Source organism: Corvus cornix, chromosome 3 (assembly GCF_000738735.6).
Source record: "Corvus cornix cornix isolate S_Up_H32 chromosome 3, ASM73873v5, whole genome shotgun sequence".
In the NCBI taxonomy this organism is placed as follows: Eukaryota; Metazoa; Chordata; class Aves; order Passeriformes; family Corvidae; genus Corvus; species Corvus cornix.
The window spans coordinates 28360752-28384418 of NC_047056.1; the positions used below are offsets into that span (position 1 = coordinate 28360752).

At 44.8% G+C, this 23667-nt stretch overlaps 1 protein-coding gene across 5 annotated transcripts in view; it reads left to right on the plus strand.

Moving 5' to 3' along the window:
* LOC104685704 overlaps window positions 1-23667 on the plus strand; it is a 75294-nt gene that overhangs the window by 24759 nt on the left and 26868 nt on the right. For all 5 annotated transcript variants that reach the window (XM_019282424.2, XM_010393728.4, XM_039568787.1 and 2 more), the window contains 2 exons: window positions 9257-9332; window positions 10593-11083. In XM_019282424.2, the coding sequence (XP_019137969.1) occupies window positions 9257-9332; window positions 10593-11083 (567 nt within the window). The remainder of the gene's footprint in view (window positions 1-9256; window positions 9333-10592; window positions 11084-23667) is intronic.

Consider the following 23667-nt stretch of genomic DNA (forward strand, 5'->3'; position numbering starts at 1 on the left):
GCTAGGTTCTCCAGTTTGCTGAGAGTGTCTGGATGTAAGCTGGAAAAGTTGCAAATAATCCTTCCATATCCTGTCACCTAGTTATTACACACAAAGCCAAGTGGTTGTTCCAGACAGTTGTCTGCAGCCAGACTGTTCTTGTGTGTGTTTCTTTTTTTTCTTTACTCCTATGAGTTGGTTATTCCAAGGAAATAAAGTTCTATGGCCAAAGGCTAATTAAGAGGAGAGAACAGAGGTATTTGGTGTGAAGCATATAAACTGAAGTAATTTACAAGCTTGAAAAATCAGCAGATTCCATGTACAGATTTTTGTTCTCAGAGAACCCTTTTTGTTCTGGCTTGGACAGAACCAATCACTTTTGGGAAACTGCTCAATGGTATTTTGCAGAGGGCTGCGGTGCAATGCAGCTTTTCCCATCTTGCCCCCAAACTGATATGTGGGCATGCTAGTTTAGTATTTGGTGCTTGGACACTGTCTCAGTAGCACTCTGTGGTGGGGTGAGTTGACCTGAAGGAGCACTGTTACACTTTGCTCTGTGAATCTCCCTTACATTGTGACATTGTAAGTAAATGCATGGTACTCTGTGTCCCTCTTCCATGAATCGGATTTAGGAGCATCCATCCTGTGTTAGACCTACAGTTTCCCCCAGTATCCCATCTCCTGCATTAGTAATCCAGTAGGCTTCTTTTACCTAAACCTGTTCATTTTACACCACCAAATCTGTGTAGGGTATTTGCATCCAGAACATCCTGTGGCAAGTATTTCACACCTTAACTACACACTGCCAAATGATCATCTGTTGTTTATTTAGAACCTACTTCATACTAATTTAATTTTGTGCCTTCTGTGTTGTATACTGGAGAAGAAAGTGATTATTCAAATTCTGTCTTTGTGTGCTCATCTCTAGCCCATCCCTCCATGTGCGGGACGATCTGACAACCCATTTGTCAGATTTTCCCAACTAGGAACCACTTGGAATCACACAAAGTTTACCAGGAAAGAATCTGGTGCAGTGAGAGCCATTGCAAGTTATAACATGTCCCTGTCTCTTACTTCGAAGGTGCCTGACCAGATGGATCAAAGACCTGGTCTGAAAGGATTATCCTACTGGTTTGCTCTCTGATAAAACACAAGAAGCTTGGTGTAAATCCATAGAGATGAAACAGCTCTCATCTGCTTGCACTCAGAGGGGTTAATGTGAGATTTTGAGAGGAGGAGAAGCCTGAAATGTCTCATGTGCTCCAAATGTATTTTCCAGCCTGACTGTAAGGCATTGTTCCTTGTGTTTGCAAATGCGGCTAATGTAGTTCTTTATGGCTGAGCAGAGGTGAGTGTCGAGTGAGGTCTCCTAACACAAGCAGCTTCTCCTCTGCTAAGGAAGTATCTCAGGGCAAAGGCAGTTGCCCTCTGAGTCTTTTGAGTAGGGAATGGAAAAACTGTTACCAGATGTGTTGTTTATGCCAGCTGCTGTCAGCCGTGCTTCCCTGGTTGACAGGACTCATGGAATGCTGAGGAGTTGCTGTAAACTGCCAGAGAAGTTGGCCTGTGCAAAGAAACCTTTTCCCATCACAGCAATATGGTAACTGAGCTACGCCGGTGGGGGTAGGGTATGAGTCGGGAGGAGTGTCTTTAAATCCCTGTGGCCAAGGCAGGAATGGCTGGCACTGGTGTGAGCAGTCAGCTCCCATCCTCCCTCCCTGAGTAAATGCACTACAGATAAGATCAGCTATTATAGGTGCCCTTCCAGTTCTAGGTGCCCCTAGAACTCCCTATGTCTGAGAGGGTTGTCAGCCTGTGATAAATAGTTTTGCTTTTAATCTGACTATTTGGAGCTAAGGTTTAGCAGCAAATGGGCTGTAAGTTACAGATGAAGCTAAGTCACTGTATCTTAGTGCAGCATGGATGAGGCCCTGTAATGGTCTTTAATCCTTCAGGGTCCTTTTTGTCTTTCCAGATTGCTGTGCTTTGTGGTGTCAACACTGCTGAATAACACTGCTCCTGCTGGGTGTCAGCCAGGCTTCAAGGGCTCCAAGCTGAGAGCCGTCAGGGCAGTTGACCCCCTTTGGAAAGGGATCTCTTTGCAGCACAACTGTTGCTGCTTCTTTCTGATGGGTGCTTTCCAACGCTTTGCCACCTTTTTCTTTGTTAGTTCTCATCTGAGCTATGCTGTCTTCCCTCATAGGATGAGAAAGTGAACAGGTGAATGCCAGCCTCCATGAGAATCCTTGAAACTTGGGTAGGAATTAGCCATAATTCTCTTCATCGCATCAGCAAAGCTGTAAGTAGAGTAACAGGGCTGTTGAGAAACTCATAGTGTGGGTCCATGCAGGTGACTGCCACCTGAGGCCAGGCTGTGCTGGGTGTCTGTATGGAGCAGAAGCTGAGTGTGGGAGGAGGGTAGGAGATTTGTGGGACACTTACTGGGAAGTGGAACATCTGTGAGCTTTACCTGCAGGTAGAAGTGGAGTTGGAGTAGTGTATGGTTTCTGTCACTTGTAGGAAGAGCTATAAAACTTAACTAGCCTCTTAAGCTAACAACATAGGGATAGTTTGAGAATTTTGTGTAAGTTCCTGCTACCAGAGAGAGTGATACATATCACAGCATGGAGCTGCACTATTCCCCTGGCTCCCATACTGCAGAAGCAGTCTTACTTTGGAACACAGTAGTCTGGGAAGTCAAGAAGGAAATTGAAGGATTAAAGGCTCTATTTCTGTGGTAACACCTTTGTTACCAGACCCCATCCACCTGCTGAGTGAGTGCTGTAGTGATTTTGCTTTATCTGTATTTTTAACAAGTGAAATTTATAACCTTTGAAATCATGGCCCCAAACGTGACTGCAGCTATGTTTAATCAGAGAGATTCTTGTTCTCATAGTGGCTTTGAGGATAAATAAACTGAATGGGGTTCTCTCAGATTTGGAGTATTTTGGGTGCTAAGGAACAGAGTCTGGGTGTTTTTTGCCTAGGAGGCCTTTTAAAGACTAATTTTTTAATTGATAGCATTCATGTTGTGTCTTTTGTTGTCACAGATGTGTGATGCCTGGTAGGAGGAGTGTGCATCCATATGGGTGCCTATACCATTGGTAGAACTGAGTCTGTTCTAGTTTGTTTGCAAGTACTTATTTCTATTTTGTGTGGAATTTAAAAGCATGGTCTTGGTTGCACTCTTGTAACAATATTTGCCCAGAGTTTCTAAGAATAGACCAGGGTGGATAGGAGTCTCAATTGTAGGCATCAGCTGCATTCACTTCCCCAGGACAGGGAACATGGGGTATCCAGTTTCTGGTGGCTGTGGACTCCACGTATTCAAGCACCATAGGCTCACTGCTGCTGTATACATGCTTTTCTGGATTAATGGTGAAGCATCGGGACTTTCTTGGTTTCTTGGGGGTTTTTGTCTGGTTGGTTTTTATTTTGTAAACCTCCTGGTTTTTCTATCTTTAGTCTTCCCCTGCAAAATCATCTCAGCTTAGCCCTGGGAAGAGCAGGGGAAGATTTTGAGAAAGAGGTTTGCACGCTCTGTCTGCTGCAAAGAGAACCGATGTGGGGCAGATGAGAGAGTGCAGAGAGTCAGCTGTGCTCTTGTCTGCATAGAGTCCTCTGGTTTATTCCACTCGCAGATGAGGATCCCCAAGTCTAGGGTAGTGTATCTGCTTTAGTTCTAGTCAGATTTGTCCACAGGGGTAAATTCTTCCCAGAAGCTGTAGACAGTATGGTCAAAACACACATATGTATTTGTGAAAGTGCAGGTGGATGAGGGAGACGATTTAAAACAGTAAGAGGACCAAGCATGTGCCTCCTCACACCCATGCACCACTCATATCCTCACTGTTCTGTGTAAGCCTTGTGCCTTCCTTTCAAGATCTAGGCAACCCAGTTTAAGCCCATGCTTCTGGAAATGCAGTTTGGTCATTGCTCCTCAGAGCAGAAGCTTGGTTTCCATGTTCTTTGGTTAATGACTGTTACCACCTGCACCCTGAGTGTTGCCAGTCACCATGTTTGGCAGTCTGAGAATGGTAAGCACTGAACAAAAATAATAACTGGACTATTAAAACGTTGCAGATTTGGCTACCTGGAGTGACTCTCTGCTTCCCTCAGATCTGTGAAACCACAGACAATTAAATACACTCTAGCTCCATTTAGAAGATGGCATTCCTACAATAGGAATTTTTCTGTCCTTGGCATGGAGCAGGCCTAGAAACAAGAGCCTCAGGGAGTGCTGTGTCCCACTGGCCCATCCCTGCTTTCATTGACTCAGCTGCTCTGTCAAGCAAGACCATGTTCAAGGGTTATGAACCCTGGGTTTGAACTGTAGCCATTTGCAAGGAAATGGGGAATAGAGTTGGAAGGCACACCTACTGTGAAAATTAAAAAGGAACATAATGTGGAAAAAATACTCTAGAAAAGCTTTTGCAAACCAGGATGATTCTGGCTGGGAGTTTAGCTGTTGAAGGACCCCAGCTGTAAATCCCAGATATAGCTTGGGTAGTCATGTCTCACATGTGCATGTTTGAAGATTGAACTGAACTTCAGCTTGGCAACTTTTCTTGAGGAGAGAACCAGCCTGTTGTACTAGCATAAATTCTCCCTGTAATGCTGAGTATCTCTCAAAATTAAAGGAGATCTTGGGAAAGGAGTTGCATGTTAATTTGAAGGTCTGTTTGACTCATTCCTTCCTTCTTCCTCATGTTCCATGGCTCAAAACTGCCTTTCCATGTCTCATCATCTACCTTGTTTTCCAACTCTCTCTAATTCAGAGTTTCTTATAATTGGCAGGATGGCACCTCCCTCGTTCAAGATCAGGCAGTGTCCCATGGCAACTGCACCAGTTGTTGACCTGGAAAAATAACACTAGGGAAATTTAGTGAAATGTTTTTGCTAAAGCCAAGCAGTGGAAATTGAGAAGAGCCCTGTGCTGTAGGTTGCCCATGTCTGTAGCAGCTGCTCTGTAGGCAGTGTGGTGGGGGGGAGGTAAGTGAGCACTAGTTTCATTTCTCCAGTCTGAAGTCTGAAGAAATGGAAATCAGTTCCCCATCGCAGAGATATCAGTAGTCATTGTTGAGGTCATCCATTGCTTTCTGGTTTTGTGCCAGGAACCAGTGTGTGAGACCAACTCAGCAAAGTCTCTTTCCAGGGCTCTTGGAGGGGATTTTACGTAGTCACAGAGATTCCCTGGAGTGGCTGGCCTGAAGTTAACAAATAGCCTGTGTCACAAATAGCCTTATATGTGCAGCACAGCCAGTATTGGCTTCTGCCAGGAAAACCACCTCCCTGGAGGTAACTCCCTCCTTCCCTCACTCCCAGAGGGAGATTGGGAATGATGCCCTCCTGCCTGTGTGCGTTCTTCATTCAAGCTGGGAACAAGGGGTTGCCTGTGGTCAGTTGTATCTTTATATTATCTCTTCCTCATGAATACACCTCCACCACACCAAACCATGCTGTTGGTGTTTTAGGTTTTTAGGACAATGCAGCCTTTAAGTGAAGCCTGTTGGGAGAGTTTTATTCTACCTTAGAAGTGAGATTCCTTATCCTTTGTAAGCTCACAGATGATTCTTAATGTCATTACTTCTGATTGTATGATAGCAGGATAATTTCTCTTCTGGAAGCCAAACCAAGAGGAGCTCCACTTTAGCATAGTGGGACTTTTTTATTGTCTGATGCATTTCAGAGCTTTAGACTTTAAGGGCGATGTGACCCTTTAGGACCTGGGCAATTTCAACTGCAGTTAGTTATCATTACTCAGTTGACAAGTGTCAGTGTGATGAGAAAGACATATTTTTCTATCTCTAGTTTTTTCTTGTATCTGCTAGTTTGTCTTTCATGTTAAAACTGCCTCAAAGGTATAAGCTTTACACTCAAGTTTTCCTTAAATACCATCTGGTTATTTTACACAAACCCATATTTCCTTACTAGAGATGGATGAAAAATGAAATGCATGGGGAGGTTAGTGCATGTTTCCATCTGGCATGGGAGGAGTCCTTATCCTGACAGAAGGCACATCAGGTGCCATAGCTGAAGAACCCAGGTGTAACACTGAGATCCTCATCAACACGAGGCTGCTTTCTGATGCGTTTCCTGAAGAAAGACTGAAGGGTGGATGGGGCACCTGTCCTTTGGTTTTTGGCTTCTTTTGTGCCATAGTTTGCAAACATTCACACATCTATGTGAATTGAAGATTTTATTTTATTCTTTTCAATTTTGCATGTTAAGGCACAGTGTGTGTTGGACACAGTCCTGGCAACCTTTCTGGTTGTTCCAGCTTGAGCAGGAGCTTGGACTACCGTGATACCAAGAGGTGTCTTTCAGTCTAAACAGTTCTGCAATTGATGCGCTGTGAATGAAGCCATGATCTGGTGGGACTTTTGACATGGAGTTTTTAAATTTTCTGCTATAGCCGTGCCATTTCTGAGGAAAATGGGGCTGTACTGCCTTGGACAAAAGTAAATCTGTGGCAAATATATGACAGGGACTGTGCAAGGGAGGCTGGAGGCCTGAAGGCAGTACTGCTGTGTTTAGTGAAATGTTTCTGAATGTTTAGGGGAGGGTTACTGTTAAAGCCTGGGAAGAATCAAGGGAGAGAATATATATCTCCAGCTAGTCAGAGCATTAGCCTTTGATTCCACAAATGTATAGTTTTTGGAAAGTTGTGTTATCCAGAGAGAGAATAGTTTTTTTGATCTTTCATTAATCTTTGCCTGTGTGGGGTGTCGTGGCAAGGAGTTTCAGGTATAAAATTTCAACTCTGCAAGATTAATGGTTAGCCTACTATGAATGATGGTTTTCTGTTAGGGAGCATGAAAGCTAGAGTCTCTTGTTTGAAAGAGATTTTTCTTGCAGGTGCTCTGAAGAAAGCCTCTAGCAAAGTGTTTAAGGCAACTCGCAAGGGAATTGGTCTTTGGTTGCCTGAGGGACTGTGGAGGGCTCAGTAGAGGAGAGTTACCCATATGAGACGAAGAGCTGTCAAAATTGCACTTGCACAGGGAAGAGTGAGTGTTTTGGAAGTCCAGGGCTGGTAGGCACAAAGACCTTCAAATGTCAATCATTGACTCAAATCCAACTCCTATCTTAAGCATCTCAAGCCAGTGACATTGTGCAGTAGCTGTTTGACCTGCATGTGCTAGATTTCATTGCCTCTTTTTTTGGAAGCAGTGCCATGCCATGTATTGACATTGTACAAAAACTGAAGCTGCTAGGTTTCCCACGCAGAGCTGCTAAACCTCACTGAAAACCCTGCCATGTCCAAATGAAAGGTTTTTATGTGGGAATGAGGGACAGACTAAGGTCAGTACCTCTCAAGTTAGAATGGGAGCCTTAGCTTTTGTAACAGAGACAGGACCTCTGTCTGTACAGCAGTTACACAATGGCACCTCAGTGTCAGCTGTCCCCTCTGTGAACTACCATGGTACAAACAAGGTATTATACCTGCTCTGGGGACAACTAGAAGTCTCTGTGTTTGGCAGTGTTCCTCAGTGCCAGCTGCCTTTATTAAATGATGCATGTGTGTGAACACATACAAGAAAATTATAGTTGTAGTAGGAAAAACAACGTCCTGCATTTACTTCAGGAATATCTGCAGTGGGGATAAATCTGAAATCTGACTTGCCCAATTCATCATTTGACAGCTGAGAATGTAGTTTAAAGAATAGCAAGGAAGGAAAATATATTTTGATTTCTCAAAGGGCAGTGTAAATACAGAAGAGCAAAAGGTAGTTCTAAAAAAGGAGGGGAAAACAGGTGTCAACATGCTTTTGGGGGAACAAAACCCTCCAAACACAATCCTGGAGGATAATCACAAAATAGGTGTGTTGATTTAATAGCTGTCAAATTCAGTATCAATCAGAATTTCTCCACTGTTATTGTTTATCTGCATCAGCAGTGTGTCTTTCATAGACACCTAGTTAAGTGTAGCTACTCTTCTGTGTCTCTGGGTTGCTGAAGCACTACAAAGACATCTCCCCAGGGTGGTGGAGGTAAAAAAGGTTCAAATCAGTGTAATGGTTGCATGCTTGCCTCTTCTTCCATAAAAGTCAAGCACAGCCCATGACACTTAAAATGGAAACACAGCATGTAACATTTTGAAATGTATTGCCACTGGATTCTGTTGTGAGCAAGTAGCTTGAGCCAGCTGAGAATGACAGCAGTGTTTGTTATTCTGAATAAAAAGGTGTAAGGAATAATGAAGTTCATCTTGCGGTGATCGTATTATTCCAGAACTGTTTCTTATAAAGGTTTCTTTTAAGTATTGCATCTTCCTTTGACTCAGTTGGTTTTGGCTGTTGCCAGAGACACATACTAAGCTGTGTAGCTCAGAGGTTTGATCTAATAACTTCCAGGTAGGCTCTATGCAGCCAAACAAAAGTCACTTTAGGAACAAGATAGGTAGGGTTTCCTCTGTGTAGGAAACTCAGAAGCAGCGTGATCTATCTGACCTATAAAAGCTTGGTTTCAGATCTCTCAACCCTCTCGATAGGCAGCTACCAGGTTTGTTCAATGTTAGGCTTGTTTTGAGTGAGTGGTTTGAAGTCCATTGGCTGACACAGAGCAAATGTTCCTGAAAAGTCTTGATATTGACAAAATATGTGAATTGTCATTACTCTTGGAGCATTTAAGGGTGCTCAGTGGTACTGTAAATTATCTCCTGGAGGGGACAGCATAACAGTATTGTCTGCATTTCTGTGAAATCATGTTTCTTTTATTTCTATTAAATACTTCAGGGTTGTCCTGTAGGAAAGCAAGGCGAGTCTGTTCTGTGGTGGCTTATGTGTGAACTTCAAGGGGGAAGTGTGGGTACATACACAGGATGGCTAAAGTTAACGTGCCACTTCCATTTGTGGGTGCCTTGCAAGATGATAGTGCTGCTGACAGGATGTGTCTTTATCTCGGCAGTGGAGATTTTGGAGATTCAGTTATCCACGTGATGTGGATGTGGTAGGCCATGATGGTTATAAGCTACATGTCTGGGAAGCGAAAGGCAGGATATGTTCATTGTGCTTGGGAAAGAGTTGGCAGTGCAGTATGGTGGAGACAGCAGTAGGCTGTGTGTTCTGTGTTGCTGAAAGTAAGAGGATACAGTGGGAGATTGGGGTTGGGAGATGAGGACGTGTATACAGGGAGGTGCTATGGCTGGGTGTGTGTGGTTAGGTGGGGTGGATGCCTGCAGGATATGAGAGGGGGAGGGTGCGGGAAGTGGCTTGGGCAGCAGCAGGGCAATGTTCAGTGTTCTCAATGAAGCCTTTTCTTTCTCCTTGTCCCCTAGATCTCCTATCCCCCAAGTGATGAGGACAGCGATGACTCTGAGGGAGAGAACCAGGAACTTGCTCAGATCGACAGAGGTAAAGGGATGAAGATAGAAGGATCCCGGGATACTACGGCTGAAGTCAGTTTTTCTTTTCGCTTGTGCTCTTGCAAGTGCCTCCTCAGTCCCCAATGTACCACAATCAGATGCCTTAAGTCAGTCACCTTGAAGCATTTGGGACCTCACAAGGAGAGGCTGGTGTTATCAGATGCTGCAGTTGCATTTTTACCACCAGAAACAGACATTGTTAACCATGTGTTAAAGTCCCAGTGCTGCAGACATGGGGCAGAGATGGTCCACAAGTCTTCCAGCAGCAGAGCTGGGACTAAAATTTTATCTTCTATTCCATGCTTTTGCACTTGTGTCATCTTTATTCTAGGTTTCCTCATCCTTGCTATTTTGAGTTTTAACTTTCAGTTTCTTCATTCTGCTGGACTCATTATTTATCTCTCTCCCTTCCTCCTATAATGTTGGTATTGTGCAGCTCTATTCTTGCATCTAGTGAGAGTCTTTGACAGAGAAGATACAGGTGCTCTGCTGTTGTTTTTGGACTGACATTAAGTAGCTTAGAGCTGCAGGTGAAATCTGTATTAAATGCATCTCTTGAGTTATGCTAAGCTTGCCATTAGTGCATGCCCTGTGCCCAGGTTCAAGTGGATTCTTATGCCGAGGCAGCAGAAGTTCAATTCCTGACCCACAGGACATGTCCTGTCAGAATTCAAATCCCTGCTCCATATGCTTAGCATAGAAAGAGCTCAGCAGAAGAGATAAAGCATGCCTAGCTTGTGACTGAAGACAGTCTCTCTTGTGTGACAAGTCTCATAATAGAGGATTTTTATTTCCAGAAACCAGATCTCACTTATTTGAGCCATAAAGGTGACGTTTAGAATAGCGTCACTTACTCACCTCTTCTGCCCTGAGAACTGGTCACTAGAAGTTAATGTTTTCAGCTAGAGGCAAGTGCCTTGCAACACGTTTGTAAGCTCATGTCTTCTCCACCTTGAGGAGGTGAGGTGGGTGACAGGTCCATGTTCTTTCTCTGGAACTAGACTTCCAGGTGATGGTTTGAAAGGGGATGATGACATCTAGCAGTCTGGTCTGACCAAAGGTCTGGAAACTTCCAAAGGGAAGCATTCAGCAGGGGGGTGTTTGATCTGGGGAAGAGAAGGTGGAGAAACAGCTCAGAAGTTTACTTGGGAGGAGATGAAAACAACAGGTCAGGAGAAAACAGGCCCATTTTATTAGGCTGTGGGACCCAGATCTGCTCTGCCACTCCTCTGTCTCCTCCTCCCACTAGAGAGAAGACGGAATTGTGCCCTGACTCCTCTGGCCACCAACCAGCTCCAGAACCAGGAGAACCAATGCTGCAAGGTTCGGGCCCTCTTCCATGCCAGCCTTGACCGCCACAGCTCAGAAGAGGAGCTGGAGCGCATCAACCGAGAGTTTGCCACGGAGAAGCGGAAGTGGTCCCAGGTCAGCCGGCTGGCCTGCTGCAGCGACGGCAACAACACCTCCTCCAGCGACGAAGAAGTGAAGAACTTGTGCTCCATGTCCTTCCGGCCCGTGGCAGAGCAGGGTGATGGCCTCCACGCCAGCCCGAGCCCCGTGCCGTTCAGTGCCTCCCCTCCCAAGAGACTCCAGCCCCTGGTGCGGAGCCCAGCCTCCAGACCTTTAATCTTCACAAGTGTTGGGGCGGGCCTTGAGCAAGTCATGCCTTGTAAGAGACATCGACAAGGATACGGGGATAAGGTCAGCAGGCCCAGCCTTGACCTGGAAAAAATGCAGCAGGTAAGGCAGAACTTCACGTGAGGAAAGCAGCATCGCTTGAAAAAAGGTGTGGTAAGCAAAGACAGGAAAGGGTTATTGAGGCAAGGCTCACTTCTTGTGGTCATGTCTTCAGGGGCATACTTGCAGGGTTCTTCTGCTGTCTGTCTAGGATAGATTGGGGTAACTGTAGATACCCCTCTTGAGAGGTACAGGCACTGCTTCCTGAGTGGCTCCTGCTGCAGTTGGGCTGTTCTCTTGCTACCCCATGAGGAAGGCAGCACTTGTACTGTCCAGTTCATTGTGCGGCACAGGAACAAAATCACTGGCGTTTGCTTTCATCAGGTTACCACTGCTTCCATGATCTGACCTATATCACTTCCTCCAAAATTAATTCATCGCTTAGGGATGTATAAAAAAAGCCTTTGGTGAAAGTGGTTGGAGACTTGATGATGATAGGTATTTCCACACTTGTTGACCTCCTTGGGCCCAGGTCTCTTTATGCCTCGTAGGAGTTTTACAGGAATGTAAAACAGTGCTTTTTACCTTCTTAACGCTTTACAAACAGACTGTTTACAGTTTCCTCTAGATGCAGTTACTCTTGATTTTGCAGGACTTAGTTTGGCCTGGGACTGAGGTGTGGAAATGCTAGAAGTTTGCCTTGTCTCTGCATGGCCTGGGAAATGAGGCAGGCTGCCCTGTGCAGTTCCCATCTGGTGCCTCCCTTTCAAAAGGCCTTGCTGTAGAGTTAGTATTTCAGCTCTCTTCATTATTTGTTTTTCTATTTGCACTGGTGTAGTGTCAGTTTAAAAAGATATGTGCAGACATCTGCTGGCCCTGGTACACTGCAGTAAGTTAAAACCAATTATTTCCAGTTGTGAATTTCCTCTCATTAGGGAGGAATTTCACTGCCTCTGGTTGGTTGGACGTACTAGTTTTAACCTTGCTTGCAACACTCCTTTTAAGCCTACAAGATGGACCCATTAAAAGAAAAGACTATGTATTTATTTTCTAAGATGTCTAAAAGTGAGATTTCCATTTCCCTATTACATTGCTGGTTTTTCTCAGTCCTGCTGGCAGCATACATCCCATGAATACATAATGCAGAGACTTGTGTTTTCAGTGCAGTTTTCCTCACCCCCTTTTCAACCTTCTAGCCAAGTTTCTGCTCACAGAACATTCAAAAGGCCCAGTCTTGCATTTCACATCACCCAAATCTTCTACTGATACTGACAGACTTTAATTAGTCTCACATCCTTATGAGAGGAGAAGAAAGCTAGTAAGCCTGTGCCCAGCCTTCTCTTTTTTTTCGCAGTGCACATGAGTAAATGGGGAAATGTTTCTTTTGGCCCAGGTGATTTCTCTGATTTGGATCCCAGGCATAGCATCTGCCTGCTCTCCTTTAAGCTCCTTTCAGCACTGTTTTTAGGAGTGTATTGGTGAGGGTTAGGGGCTAATTTAAACAAGCTTTCCAAACTGTTGTTTTTTTCTCGGGAAACCTTGTGAGAATAATTGGCTTCCTTGTCCATTTGCTCTCTACACTTCTGGATTAATTGTGGCAAAGATTTTTGCAAAAGCACTTAAAATCTGGAGTGGAGGTGGCAGTGTGTTATTTAAAAAACATTTTTACTGTGGATGTCATTAACATTTCAGGTTGTGGAATCCATGTTATAAAGAAAGGTTAGTCAGCTGGTGGATTTAATTTGAAAGAAAATGTACTGAGGGCACAACATGACATGACACACACATGCAAAGTGAGATGCAGCCTGAATGTTGTATTTGGTAATTTGTATTATTTTTATAATTTTAATTGGTTAGCTTTCAGCCAGTAACATCTTGAAGCTTTATGATGAGTCTTTGCTTGCTACCTGTCCTTATTTCTCCTATGAAACTCATTCAAGACCTCCATTCCCCACTTATAAAATGGGACCGGGGTGTTTGTTTTCTGGTCTGTTTCCATTTTTCAACAAAAATGGCTCTTATTAACTGCCTGGGCAGTGTGTGGCATCATGTGTTTCTTAGTCAGGTAAACAATGCATATGAGGAATGTTAATATTAAACAGGCTAGTCTGAGGCTTCATCTGGGCTCCGAACACCAAGCTATTCTTGCTTTGTGATTCTTGCCCTTGCTGTCATGTGCTTGCCCATGAGAATGCAGCTGAAACATTTATCAGATAGACCTTTTTTTTTGAGTAGCAGATGTGGCTTTCGCTCTTATCCCAGAGCCTTACTTCCCATTCCTGCAGCTCTGTGCAGCTGACAGATGACAAAGAATATCAGGGAAGATGAATTTGTGCCTGAAGCAAATGTGTTATGAGATAAGAAGACACTTTGGGGGTGTGATGTGGTATGGGTAACTCAAGGGTGGATGAAGAGATGCCAAGTGCTTTGCATCAAATTCTGTTTATGCTGGATGGTGATGGAATATTGGTGCAGAGAGTTGTGGTGTAGAGTGGCTCTGTGTTGGGATATTTAAGCAGATTTGCTTCCTCCAATGGGTCAGTGGCAAGTGGTGTCTAAATGTCTCCTTGTATTCCAGTAATTTGGTGCCTTTTGGTAAGAAAGAGGATCAAACTTGGGAGACAGGTGGGTTGGGGGCAATCAGAGTACTTTTAAGAAGTTAGAGAATTGCTGTCCTTTCTTGGCCTGTGAATAAATGGAAATCTCCATCATCCGTGCCTTTCAGTTCAACCTCCTGCAGCAGGGAAGGCTGTACCAGGAGTAGGTTTAAAAAGTCCTGTTTTGGTTAGATGCCAGGCTATGCCTTTCCAGCTTCACAGGGCACAGTAATTCAGCCCTTTTTTGTTTCAAATGTAAGTTTGGACTGTTGGCAGATGTATTTCCCACCCTGGCTGGTCAGCTGGCCACCCAGTGTCTCCCTGTTGAGGCAGAGCGAGGATATTTCAATGCACGCTTTTCTTCACTTCTCCAAAGGACTAGAAAATTAGCTCAGAAGGCTTCTATTCTTTCCCTTAATTGCGCAGAAATACCCTGGCTTGTGCACACACTCGCACTGCTGAAGTGAATGCCCTCTCCCAGCACCTCTTAATCACGGTCCCTGGACAGACATGTCCTTGCATGCAGGCCCTGCTGCCAACCACTTGCTATTTAATGAAGCCTGCTGCCACCCTGCATGGCTGCTGCCACTTTAGCATATCTGGCTTTTTTGGCAATGCTGAGAGAACAAAGTCTAGGAGAGCAGGGACATCCTTTGGTTCAAGGTGAAGGTGTCAGGTTCACCTGAGGTATAAGGAAGTCCAGGGTGCCACAAAGACTTCTTGGAGCTGCTGAGCTCATTACCAGCGGACTAATTGGTCTTGGCATGTTGTGTAAACAGAGAGGAAGTAAAGGATCCTCCTGTGCTGTTCACTGGGACTGCCAGGAGCACCTCTGAAATCTACTTATGGAAGCTTGGGAAGTCAGACTGTAGCATTTGCAGGGAGAGAGATCTCTTGGAGGAGAGCAGCTTTGGGGTGGTACAACAAGCAGTCCAAATTCTTTGTGTGGGTAGGTGGCTGATATGGAAAACATAATCTAAAAGTATGAGGCAGAGAGTATGGGTACATGGGTATATTCCCAGTTACGCTGCAAAGTCACTAGATAGGTTTCACCATTTGCTCAGAGCTTTCTGCCATGGTTTGCCTGCTTGTATGAATAGACAGAATCAGAAATTAACGGAATACTTTGAGTTGGAAAGGACGCACAAGTCCAACTCCTGGCCCTGCACAGGACAGCCCCAAGAATCACACCATGTGCCTGAGAGCATTGTCCAAATGCTTTTGAACTTTGGCAGGCTTGGTGCTGCGACCACTAACCTGGGAAGCCTGTCCCAGTGCCCAACCACCCTCTGGATGAAGAACTCTTTCTTATATCCAACCCAAACCTCCCCTGACACAACTTCAGGCCATTCCTTCAATTCCTGTCAGTGGTCACCACAGAGAAGAGAGCAGTGCCTGCCCCTCTGCTTCCCCTCATAAGGAAGTTCTAGACTGTGATGAGGACTCCTTTCACTCTCCTCTTCCTCTCCTCTTTTTCAGACTAAACAAGCCAAGTGATCGCAGCTGCTCCTTATTTGGCTCCCTCTACAGAGTATCAATACTATTTTCTTTTGGAGTCTTAGTGCATTCTTTGAAATGCATTGAGATGCTAGGATGAAAAAGGCCATCAAAGAAGAGAAAATGCATCCCATGCTAACACATGGATTGTTTGTTGCAGGCTCTGCACCCCCTTTGGTGGGGGAGTAGTTTCAGTGCAAGACAGATGAGTGGAACTTCATCTTGACTTGACACTGGAATAGCCTGGATATAGTGCCTGATGAGAGTCCTGATCTGGGCTTAGCTGTGTAATATCAAGACCTCCTTCCTTCTGCTGTATTGTTGAATACTGGTATTTTGGTTGGACTGGGCACTGGTGGGGTGATCAGCACCAAAAACTTCCTTTGAGTCAATACTGGTTGCACAGAGGCCACAGAACAGCAATTGCCACACGTGACCAAGGACCCAGTGTGTGACCCTGGGTGCATTGGGGTCTGGGCTTTGGGCTGCTAATGGCTCCAGGGTGAGATTTCCATATCCTTAGCACAGCTGGGTTTTGCCCTTGCCTGTCTCTCCAGGACTTGACAAATAGCTTCCAGATAGCTTCCACGTGTGAGCTCATGAGTCCTTTTCACCTCTTGGCCTCCCATTTGAATCCAGGCCTTTTCAGTTCCTGGGAATTGTTACCATCTGTTTGCCCATCTGAGCTTCTCTCTGTGGCAAGAGGGTGCCGGAAAATCTACTGCTGGTGCTGGTGGTAGTTTCATCACAGACTCTGCCCTGGGCCTCACTCTCCAGAGTGCCTGAGTGGAGTTCAGGGGCCTGTGCTGAGGAAATGGCTTACACCATTTCTTAAGGGGCCCAGTACCAGAACTTGTCAATCAGGTGTGGGAAGTTGGGCCATAGCAGTTCTTTGTCCCTGGGCTTGTTGAAGCAACATAGTAAAGAAAGTGTTGCAGAAACTGATTGCATCAGTACAGAATGAGAAATTCTGCTTTTGGTAACCTCCTGCAATTTCACTTTAATTTTTCACCCCCAGAAATATGCTACAGCAGCTGTTCTTCCAGGACAGAAGTGCCTGTCTGTCTCAACCCTGACAGTGTTTGGCACTGAAGTGGCCAGCAAACAAATGCTATGTGTGGCTGCTGCAAGGCAGTCCTAGCATGAGGAAGTTCAGGCCTGAACATGATTGAGATTGTCTGGTCTGCTTGCCTGCAAGGATGTAGTTCCCTGGCAGGAGGCTCTGGGAGTCTAGACCTAAGCCTGTACCATATGAGTGGGAGATGGGGCATGCTAGAGGTGTCTTGTTATTTGCATCTTTGGAGGAGCTGAGATGTTCTCCTGTGGTTTGATCTCTGTTTTAAAGACTCTGGCTCAAGGCCAGACAGCTGATGTCCAGTTTGCTGACATCAGACATTGGTAGTCTGACAGTGGTGGAGAGAAGGAGGGTGGGGAGAAAGCGTGCTGTCTGGGAGGTGGAGAGAGACTCAATAGTGGGGGAAGGCATGAGGAACTCCACCCAGCCCCAAGGAAGTGATTATGACTGCCAGGCAGTATACCTCTGTGTCTCAGAAGTGTTCCCTGGATGGTTATCTAATTCATGCAAAAACATTAGGAAGTGCCTGTGTGCAGCTGCAGCTGGATGAATCGGAATGTAAGAGAGCAGTAACCCACGTAGGACTTGTCCTAGCTGCTTCCTAGAAAGCATAATGATTTCCTCTTCTTTCCTGAAGGAGGCAAGTAAGTTGACTATGTCTTCTTTTCACTGATGGTAAAGTTCATCTTGCTGCCAGCTTGTAAATGCCAAAGGCAAGGCAGGCAGGATAATCTAGTCCTGTTCCTAAACTCTCAGCATCAATCAGTATTCCAGACATTAGAGCATTCTCACAGAGTGGTTGAGGTTGCAAAGGCCCTCTGGAAGTTATACAGCCATTATGTCAACAGCTTCTCCATGAGGATCTGTGTTCTCTGTACATTGTTGAAATACAGAATTAATTTTAGTGCAAGTCCCCTCCAGTTCTGCCGTGCCCTATGGCATCTCTTGATACTGTGTTCACCTTTCAGGTGTGCTAGCAGACTTTCATTCTGAGCACACACCTCTCTTTGCACCTCTTCTCCTGTTGCGTGAGCCTTGGTACAGAATGTGTTGTCCATTCCTAGAGCTAAGTGCTTCTGTTCTTCTCCCTTGATGTTTTCCCTCCTTGTTTTGTCTCTGCATTTTTGTTCTGGTTTTGTAACATATGCAAAGGGGCAGCAGTTCAAGGGGGAGATGGACAAATGAGCTTCTGTCTGGAAATACTTACCAGTCTTTTTCCTGGAGTATGTGGCTGTGTAATTTTGCTGCCTTTTCCTGGAAGCTTGCATGCTTGCGAATGTATCCATTTTGGACTACCAAGGGAGGGTGAGCTGGTAGCTAGAATATCTGCTGAGACATCTGAAATGTGGTTCCTTGAGGTGCTGCTGCAAATCATGAAAGAGAGCAGGGATTAGGTTGGTCAGGGTCATTTGGAGAACACCAGAGAGCTTGGTTGAGCAAAAGGAAGATGAGGGGAGGAAGTTTGATGTGGCTGAAGTTTGACAGAGTACATGTTGAAGGCAGCAGAGATCTGTGGAATAGGAAGGTTAGGAATGGTGGAGACAGAGCTAGAGAGAGTATTTCTGTTGTATTAAGATTCCCAGAGGGACAATAATAGCACCTGGCACCAGTGGCAGAAAATTATAAGCCTGAGGTTAAAGCCAAGGGCTTATCATTTAGATTGGCAGGCTTGCTGACTACCTTCCCAACCCTGCTGTCTTTCTCTTTTTTCCTCAAAGCTCTAAAGCCTGGTAAGAAGGTATTAAACTAGAGCTGAGTCTTTGGCTGCAGACCAAAGAGAGGAGATCAAATGGGCATATGGGCACCACTGGCATGTGGCCTGGGGATGTGACTCAGGGAGCAGTCCTGAGCGATGCTGTGTAGGACTTAACTCTTGATCTGACTCTGAGGGTTAGGTAGGCCTTGGAGGAGCAAATTGGGAGGGAGTTAAAGCACTTCCACCTGAAAGTGTCTGCCAGAAACTCTGCATGTGAATGGACAAGGTTGGGATTTTGACCTCTAACATTTTGCTCTCAGAGCAGCACACAGAATGATGCCTACTGAACTAATAGAAGGAAAAGCCCAGTCTCCCATATCTACTGGCAGTGTTTAATGGTGGGCTGCCAGCTGGCCACAGAAAACATCATTCAGCAAAACTGGGAGATCCTAACTGCAGCAACAACACAACTGGTTAAAACGTGATTGGATGTGGGGTGAGCGGCAGTCACAGAGTGGGTGCTGGGTTTGATCCCCAAGGGTGGCCATCCTGCAGTATATGCGTGTTCTATCTCTTGTGTGTTGACTTCTGCAGGTCCTTTTCCAATAGGGTTTTCTGAAGGATATTTTCTTTCTTGTTTTGACACAGTACAGTGCAGGAGGATAATGCTGGCATGCTGTTTTCCAGTCCCTGAGTTCAGCCCAAGTAATCTCAAGGGCCTGACAGATTAAGAAGTTTTGCTGCAACCTGTGTATATTTTTCAAAAACACCAGCTTGGAGATGCTGCTTGGAAGGGAAGGTCAGGACCTTCTCTACAGTGCTCTCCTCTTCTGCAATAGGGCTGGATTGTCCTCACCTCGGTGACACAGCCTTGGTGTGTCTGGACTAGAGGGGTGCCTGGGTTGGGTCCCAGTGTGGCTGTTGAATTGGCCAGATACCTCTCCCTGCCCACTCCTCCCGTAGCATGTGGCTCACTGTGATACAAATATCTCATCCTTGCCTGGGGAGAGAAGGAGTCTGCAGGCGGCTTCACCATATGCTGTCACTGCCCAAGTTGTATTTGGTCTGTGGATGAATGGATCGCTCTTCAGGCATAATAAGTTGCATCTTTTGCTTGTGGTAGCAACTTCTGAAAAGGAGAGAGCCTTACAGTTTAGTTCTTTGGAGGACCGGTGAAGTGGCTTGAGGAAACTGGAGAGGGTGAATGGCTGTTTAGAACCAGTGTGGTTATTCCTCATATAGTCCGGAGGGCATCTGATGGTGGTAGCAGTTTTCTGCTTGCTTTTCTGACTGTGTTATATAGGTTAAGAAACTGAAGTAAGCAGTAGAGATAGATTAGGGGTTTGTTTTTTCCTCTTTGTTCCTACTTTGCCACCACTAAGCATTGAATTCCCTTAGAATTCAGCAGCCACAAGATAACGGGCTGCTATTGCTTAGAGTTCAAGTTAGAGACTTGTTCAAAGCACTATACAGAAGAGATGGTAGGAGGGAATGGAAAACAAGAGCTTGTTTTTCCTTAGCTTTTCCCTGGCATTGCTTAGTGCTGTATCTGTGAAGCAGGACACCTTCCTTGCCCAGCATGGCTTGGCACTGGCGTCTGAGAGGTGACATGGGTGTGCTTTGCACCCTGCAGCCTCCCATGAGGCACTGCCTGGGAGTGAGAAGGAAGGAGGGAGGAGGTAGTGTGAGTTTGGTAACAGCAGGAACAGGACAGCCGTGTGATGGTGCTGATTAACTATTAATGCCGGGCGTTTGTGCTCCAGTTTGTCACCACAGACGGAGAGCAAGCAGCTTGTCCAGGGCATGTCTGAGTCTTGAAAATGCAGCAGCCATTACTGCTCAATAGGCAGAAGCTGGCTGAGCTTTTAAGGCCCGTGACTAGAGTAAACACTCCAGGAAATGCTGTTTTTGAGACAAGCTTTGGAGTGGTAGAATAGCCAGCCTGGCTGTCAACAACACAGCTGTCCTTGGCATGGACTGGGGTTTAGCTCTGATTTTCTGCCTTAGCTCTGAATAGCCTCTCCATTGTTGGCTCACATGAGAACCACACTGCTGGGCTCTGCTCGTGCTTTCTTTCAGCCTGTTGATGTCAATGGGAGTTTTGGGCATTGGTCCACAGCTCATCTCACAGGAGGAGGCACTCAATAGAGGCATCTACTTCTCATGTAGATGGAGACTTGAGTTAAACCAGAGCAGATTCACATGTAAAACTCCCTGCCCTTCTCCAGAGCTGTGAGCCCAGATATGCTTCTTGTTGAGCTGCAATTTGTTTTGAAGAAATGATGACCAATAAGGGAGAGACCAACCCTCCCTCTTCAAGCCAAAAAACCATGTAACAACATTTTTTCTAAATTAAAGGTTTCAAAAACATAAGTGTCCTGGTACCACAGGTAAATTGAAAAAAAAAAAAAAAGCACAAATGAAGACACTTAAGAGAAACTCTATGAAACTTGCTGGTTTTCCTCATTGTAAATAATCTTTTTGGTTTCCTGCTGGACTTTGACTGCTTCTGCAAAGCAGTTTTCATAGGAATGAATTTGCAAAACTGAACTTGGTCTAGAATGTTGAAAACTTAATGTAATTGAAGTCTGTGGTCAAGTCTATACTAGGATAAATTGTATTTTTAATTCAAAAACACGCTTGTGCTTTAAAATTCCAGCATATCCTTGCCAGCTGTAAGTTCACCTTCACGTGTTTGTTTATAAAAAAAATGGTTGATAGCTGTGCAAAGGATAAAACCCTAAAATGCTTTGCAAGTTACTTTGCAATTTTATTGTAAGCATGCTCCTTTTGACAGCATAAACAAAATAAAAATTTGTCTACTTGTAGAGGCTTTAGAAACTCCCTATCTTTCCAATCATTTCAGAGGCTCATCAAACAGTCCTATAGGCTCTGCCATGATGGTATGTGGGCATATTATAATTAAGAAACAAGGAACAGTTTTTAAAAAATCATTTTCCAAATTGCAAATCTAGTGGACCTGTGTAGTTCCTAGTATGGGTAGAAATATCTTTAAAATAGAGCTCGTCAGATGCCTGATTTTTCTGTAAACCTGTTCCTTGCTATGTTTCAAGTGATGTGGTTTGCAGCTGGGGGAACCTCCATAGGTCAGGGAATGCCCTGAGTTTGTTCAGGAAAGTTTGTTACTGGTACTGTTTGCTGTATGTGCAGGAAAGACAGACAAACCTCACACAAGAACGTGGTGTACCTGCCTGGATGATAAGACCGTATATTGAGCATACTTTAAAGTAAGTCTTAATCTAAGATGCAGTGCTTTGTTCAGATCTCTGGTGGAAATAGGACAGTGAATTAATGGTATGTTTATTTTCATTGTAGTACTGAATTTGGTGTGCTATCCAATCAAGCTCTTAACTAATTTTTAACTTAATATAATTTCTTGTCATCCTCTGAATAACACAACCAACCCTATTAGTTTCTAATTATTGTTAGCGGAAAGAGTGCAATTATGAGCACTGGAAGTGGTACTCTTGGAAAATATTTTCTAAGATTTATAGTACAACTATTTTAGTATTCTTGTATCTTTTCTTTCATAATACACCAATGTTCTATTCAAGGCTGACTGCTACAAGAAATGTGAAAGGTATTTTTGCTGTGCTAGTTCATCCCGTTTGCATTTTGCAGACTCTTACTATGGGCAGTTATGCTAAACAGCCTATGGACTCTCTCTAGAGCTGAGTGAAACGGTAAACCACAAGAGGCTGAAAAAAAATCAGATTGCTGCCTCATGATGGGGCTGCTGGTAGGGTTAGAGGTAGAAAGCAGCTGTAACTACTGCTGCCAACTGTGAGACTTGTCGCTCAGTCTGCTGTATAAAACTCTGTACTGAGTTGAGGCACTGTTTCATTTGCTTTCCAAATGCAAGTGTCCAAATAATTCAAACACCCTCAAAACTATTCATATAATGAATAAACTTGCTCTTGTTATCAACCTTTATCTGCACAGGAGATCCTAATGAATTTGGCCTTGGGACATTCTGGTCTATTTTTAATGAGTTAATCTGAGCTTTTGCCCTTCTGCAGTGTAGTGAGTAAAGGAGAACTCTTGGTCTTAGGGCATGACCATTTTCTAAGTGTGAGATGGGCCAAAATCCTGAGCTGAAAGAAGGAAACACTGAAATGATTTGTGCATTAAAATTGATGCCTGTGTTATGAACACTGGTGTTATACAGGCTCTGATACGGATCTTGCAAGCTATTGAGTTGATGGTGTATTTCCAACTGTTTGGAAAGTGGATCTTGATGCAGACAGTGGAGTGGCATGCTTGAGGGCAGCAGTTCTCCAACAAGTACTTCATGCACAGCTCTGAGGGTTGCTGTACCCTGCTAACCTGTTCAGAAGGGCAATGATCTGCTTCTGGTTTTGATGGTACCTCACTGCCCTCACACGGGAATTTTAAAAAGTTGGCAGGAGTAATGTGTATCCTGTGCTGGTACCTATGGACAAGTAGAGATGCTGAAGCTCACTAAGCTCATTGAAGTGTCCAGGGAAAAGCCCTGATTGCTGAATTGGTTGTATTCTTGCACTGGGGATGGTTCCCTGGACCAGCTCTACGCCATCTCAAGCCTTGTGCAGCTGTGAGGATGTGAATGAAGGGATGCAAAATGGTATTAGAATCTGCAAGTGCTGATCAGCAGTGCTGAAGGGAACTGTATGCCTACTTCAGAGGAAGGACAGCACACCAAGCAGGAGATACTGGCTCCTCTGAAGTATTTGCAAGCTGTTCACATGGGTACAGGCCTAGGCCAGCCCTTTCAAAGTTGGTAGGTTGAACCCCATCCCAAGTTCTGAGTTTAAACACTCAAGCACCACCTGAGCAAGGCTCTGTGGGCTATACAGGGTTGTGCTGTGAGGCACGTGTGGGCAGGCACTGCTGCATATGGGCATGGGAGAGCATTCTCCAAGCGCAGTCATTAGTTATGTTCTACATAAATGGATTAGCTCCCTGGAGTAAGAGGCCTTTATCCTGTTAGCTGACTAGCTGCTTCAGCATGTTCCCTTGTCACTAAAGCGTAAGCAGTGTTCACTAGGGAAGAGGAGCAGGGAGACAAGTAGGTGATTGGGTGGGGAATGTGGGAACAGTTGGCTTACATCATCATTTCTCTCTGTGGTGATTAGTGTTGTTATACTCCCATTTCATGGATGTCTATTTGTAGGCAAAAAATGGTATCTTGGGTTTGTTAATCATCTTCTGGTCTCCAGTTTCTAATATAGTATTTGTTTATTTTCATGTGCTCATGCAAACACAAGAGATTTCCGAAACAGGCATAGTCATGTGAAAGGAGAATATGCTCAAATATTTTGCAGGGCAGTGCAGACATGATACGTGTGTGTGTCTTGGGAGGAGAAGGAGAGGGATTCTGTTGCCCTGTGTTCAGAGCCCAAGCAAGCCCCACAACTTGAGATGTTTGCGTCTTTGTTTAAGACGGGCTTGTTTTGGCTTTCCAAAGCTGTTTATGTAGTCAGTCCGCATTTGGCTTTTTCAAAGTTTCCCCACTGTCCATGAATCCAAGTTCTCATCTGAAGACGTGACCTTATGTGTTTTCTGCTTAAAGTTCCACTTGTAAGTGCTCCCAGCAGCACCAGATGAACCCAAAGCAAGGGTTCCCACAGAGTGATGTCCTTTGCACTCAGCTGGAGAGCGTGGGAGGCAATTCAGAGCCACCTTTTGAGGTTTCTATTGTGAAGATCCAGGCCACTGACAAATCCTTTCTTCATTTAGAGCAATGAGTATACCTCATGTTGCCCTATTTTTGAGAAGCTCC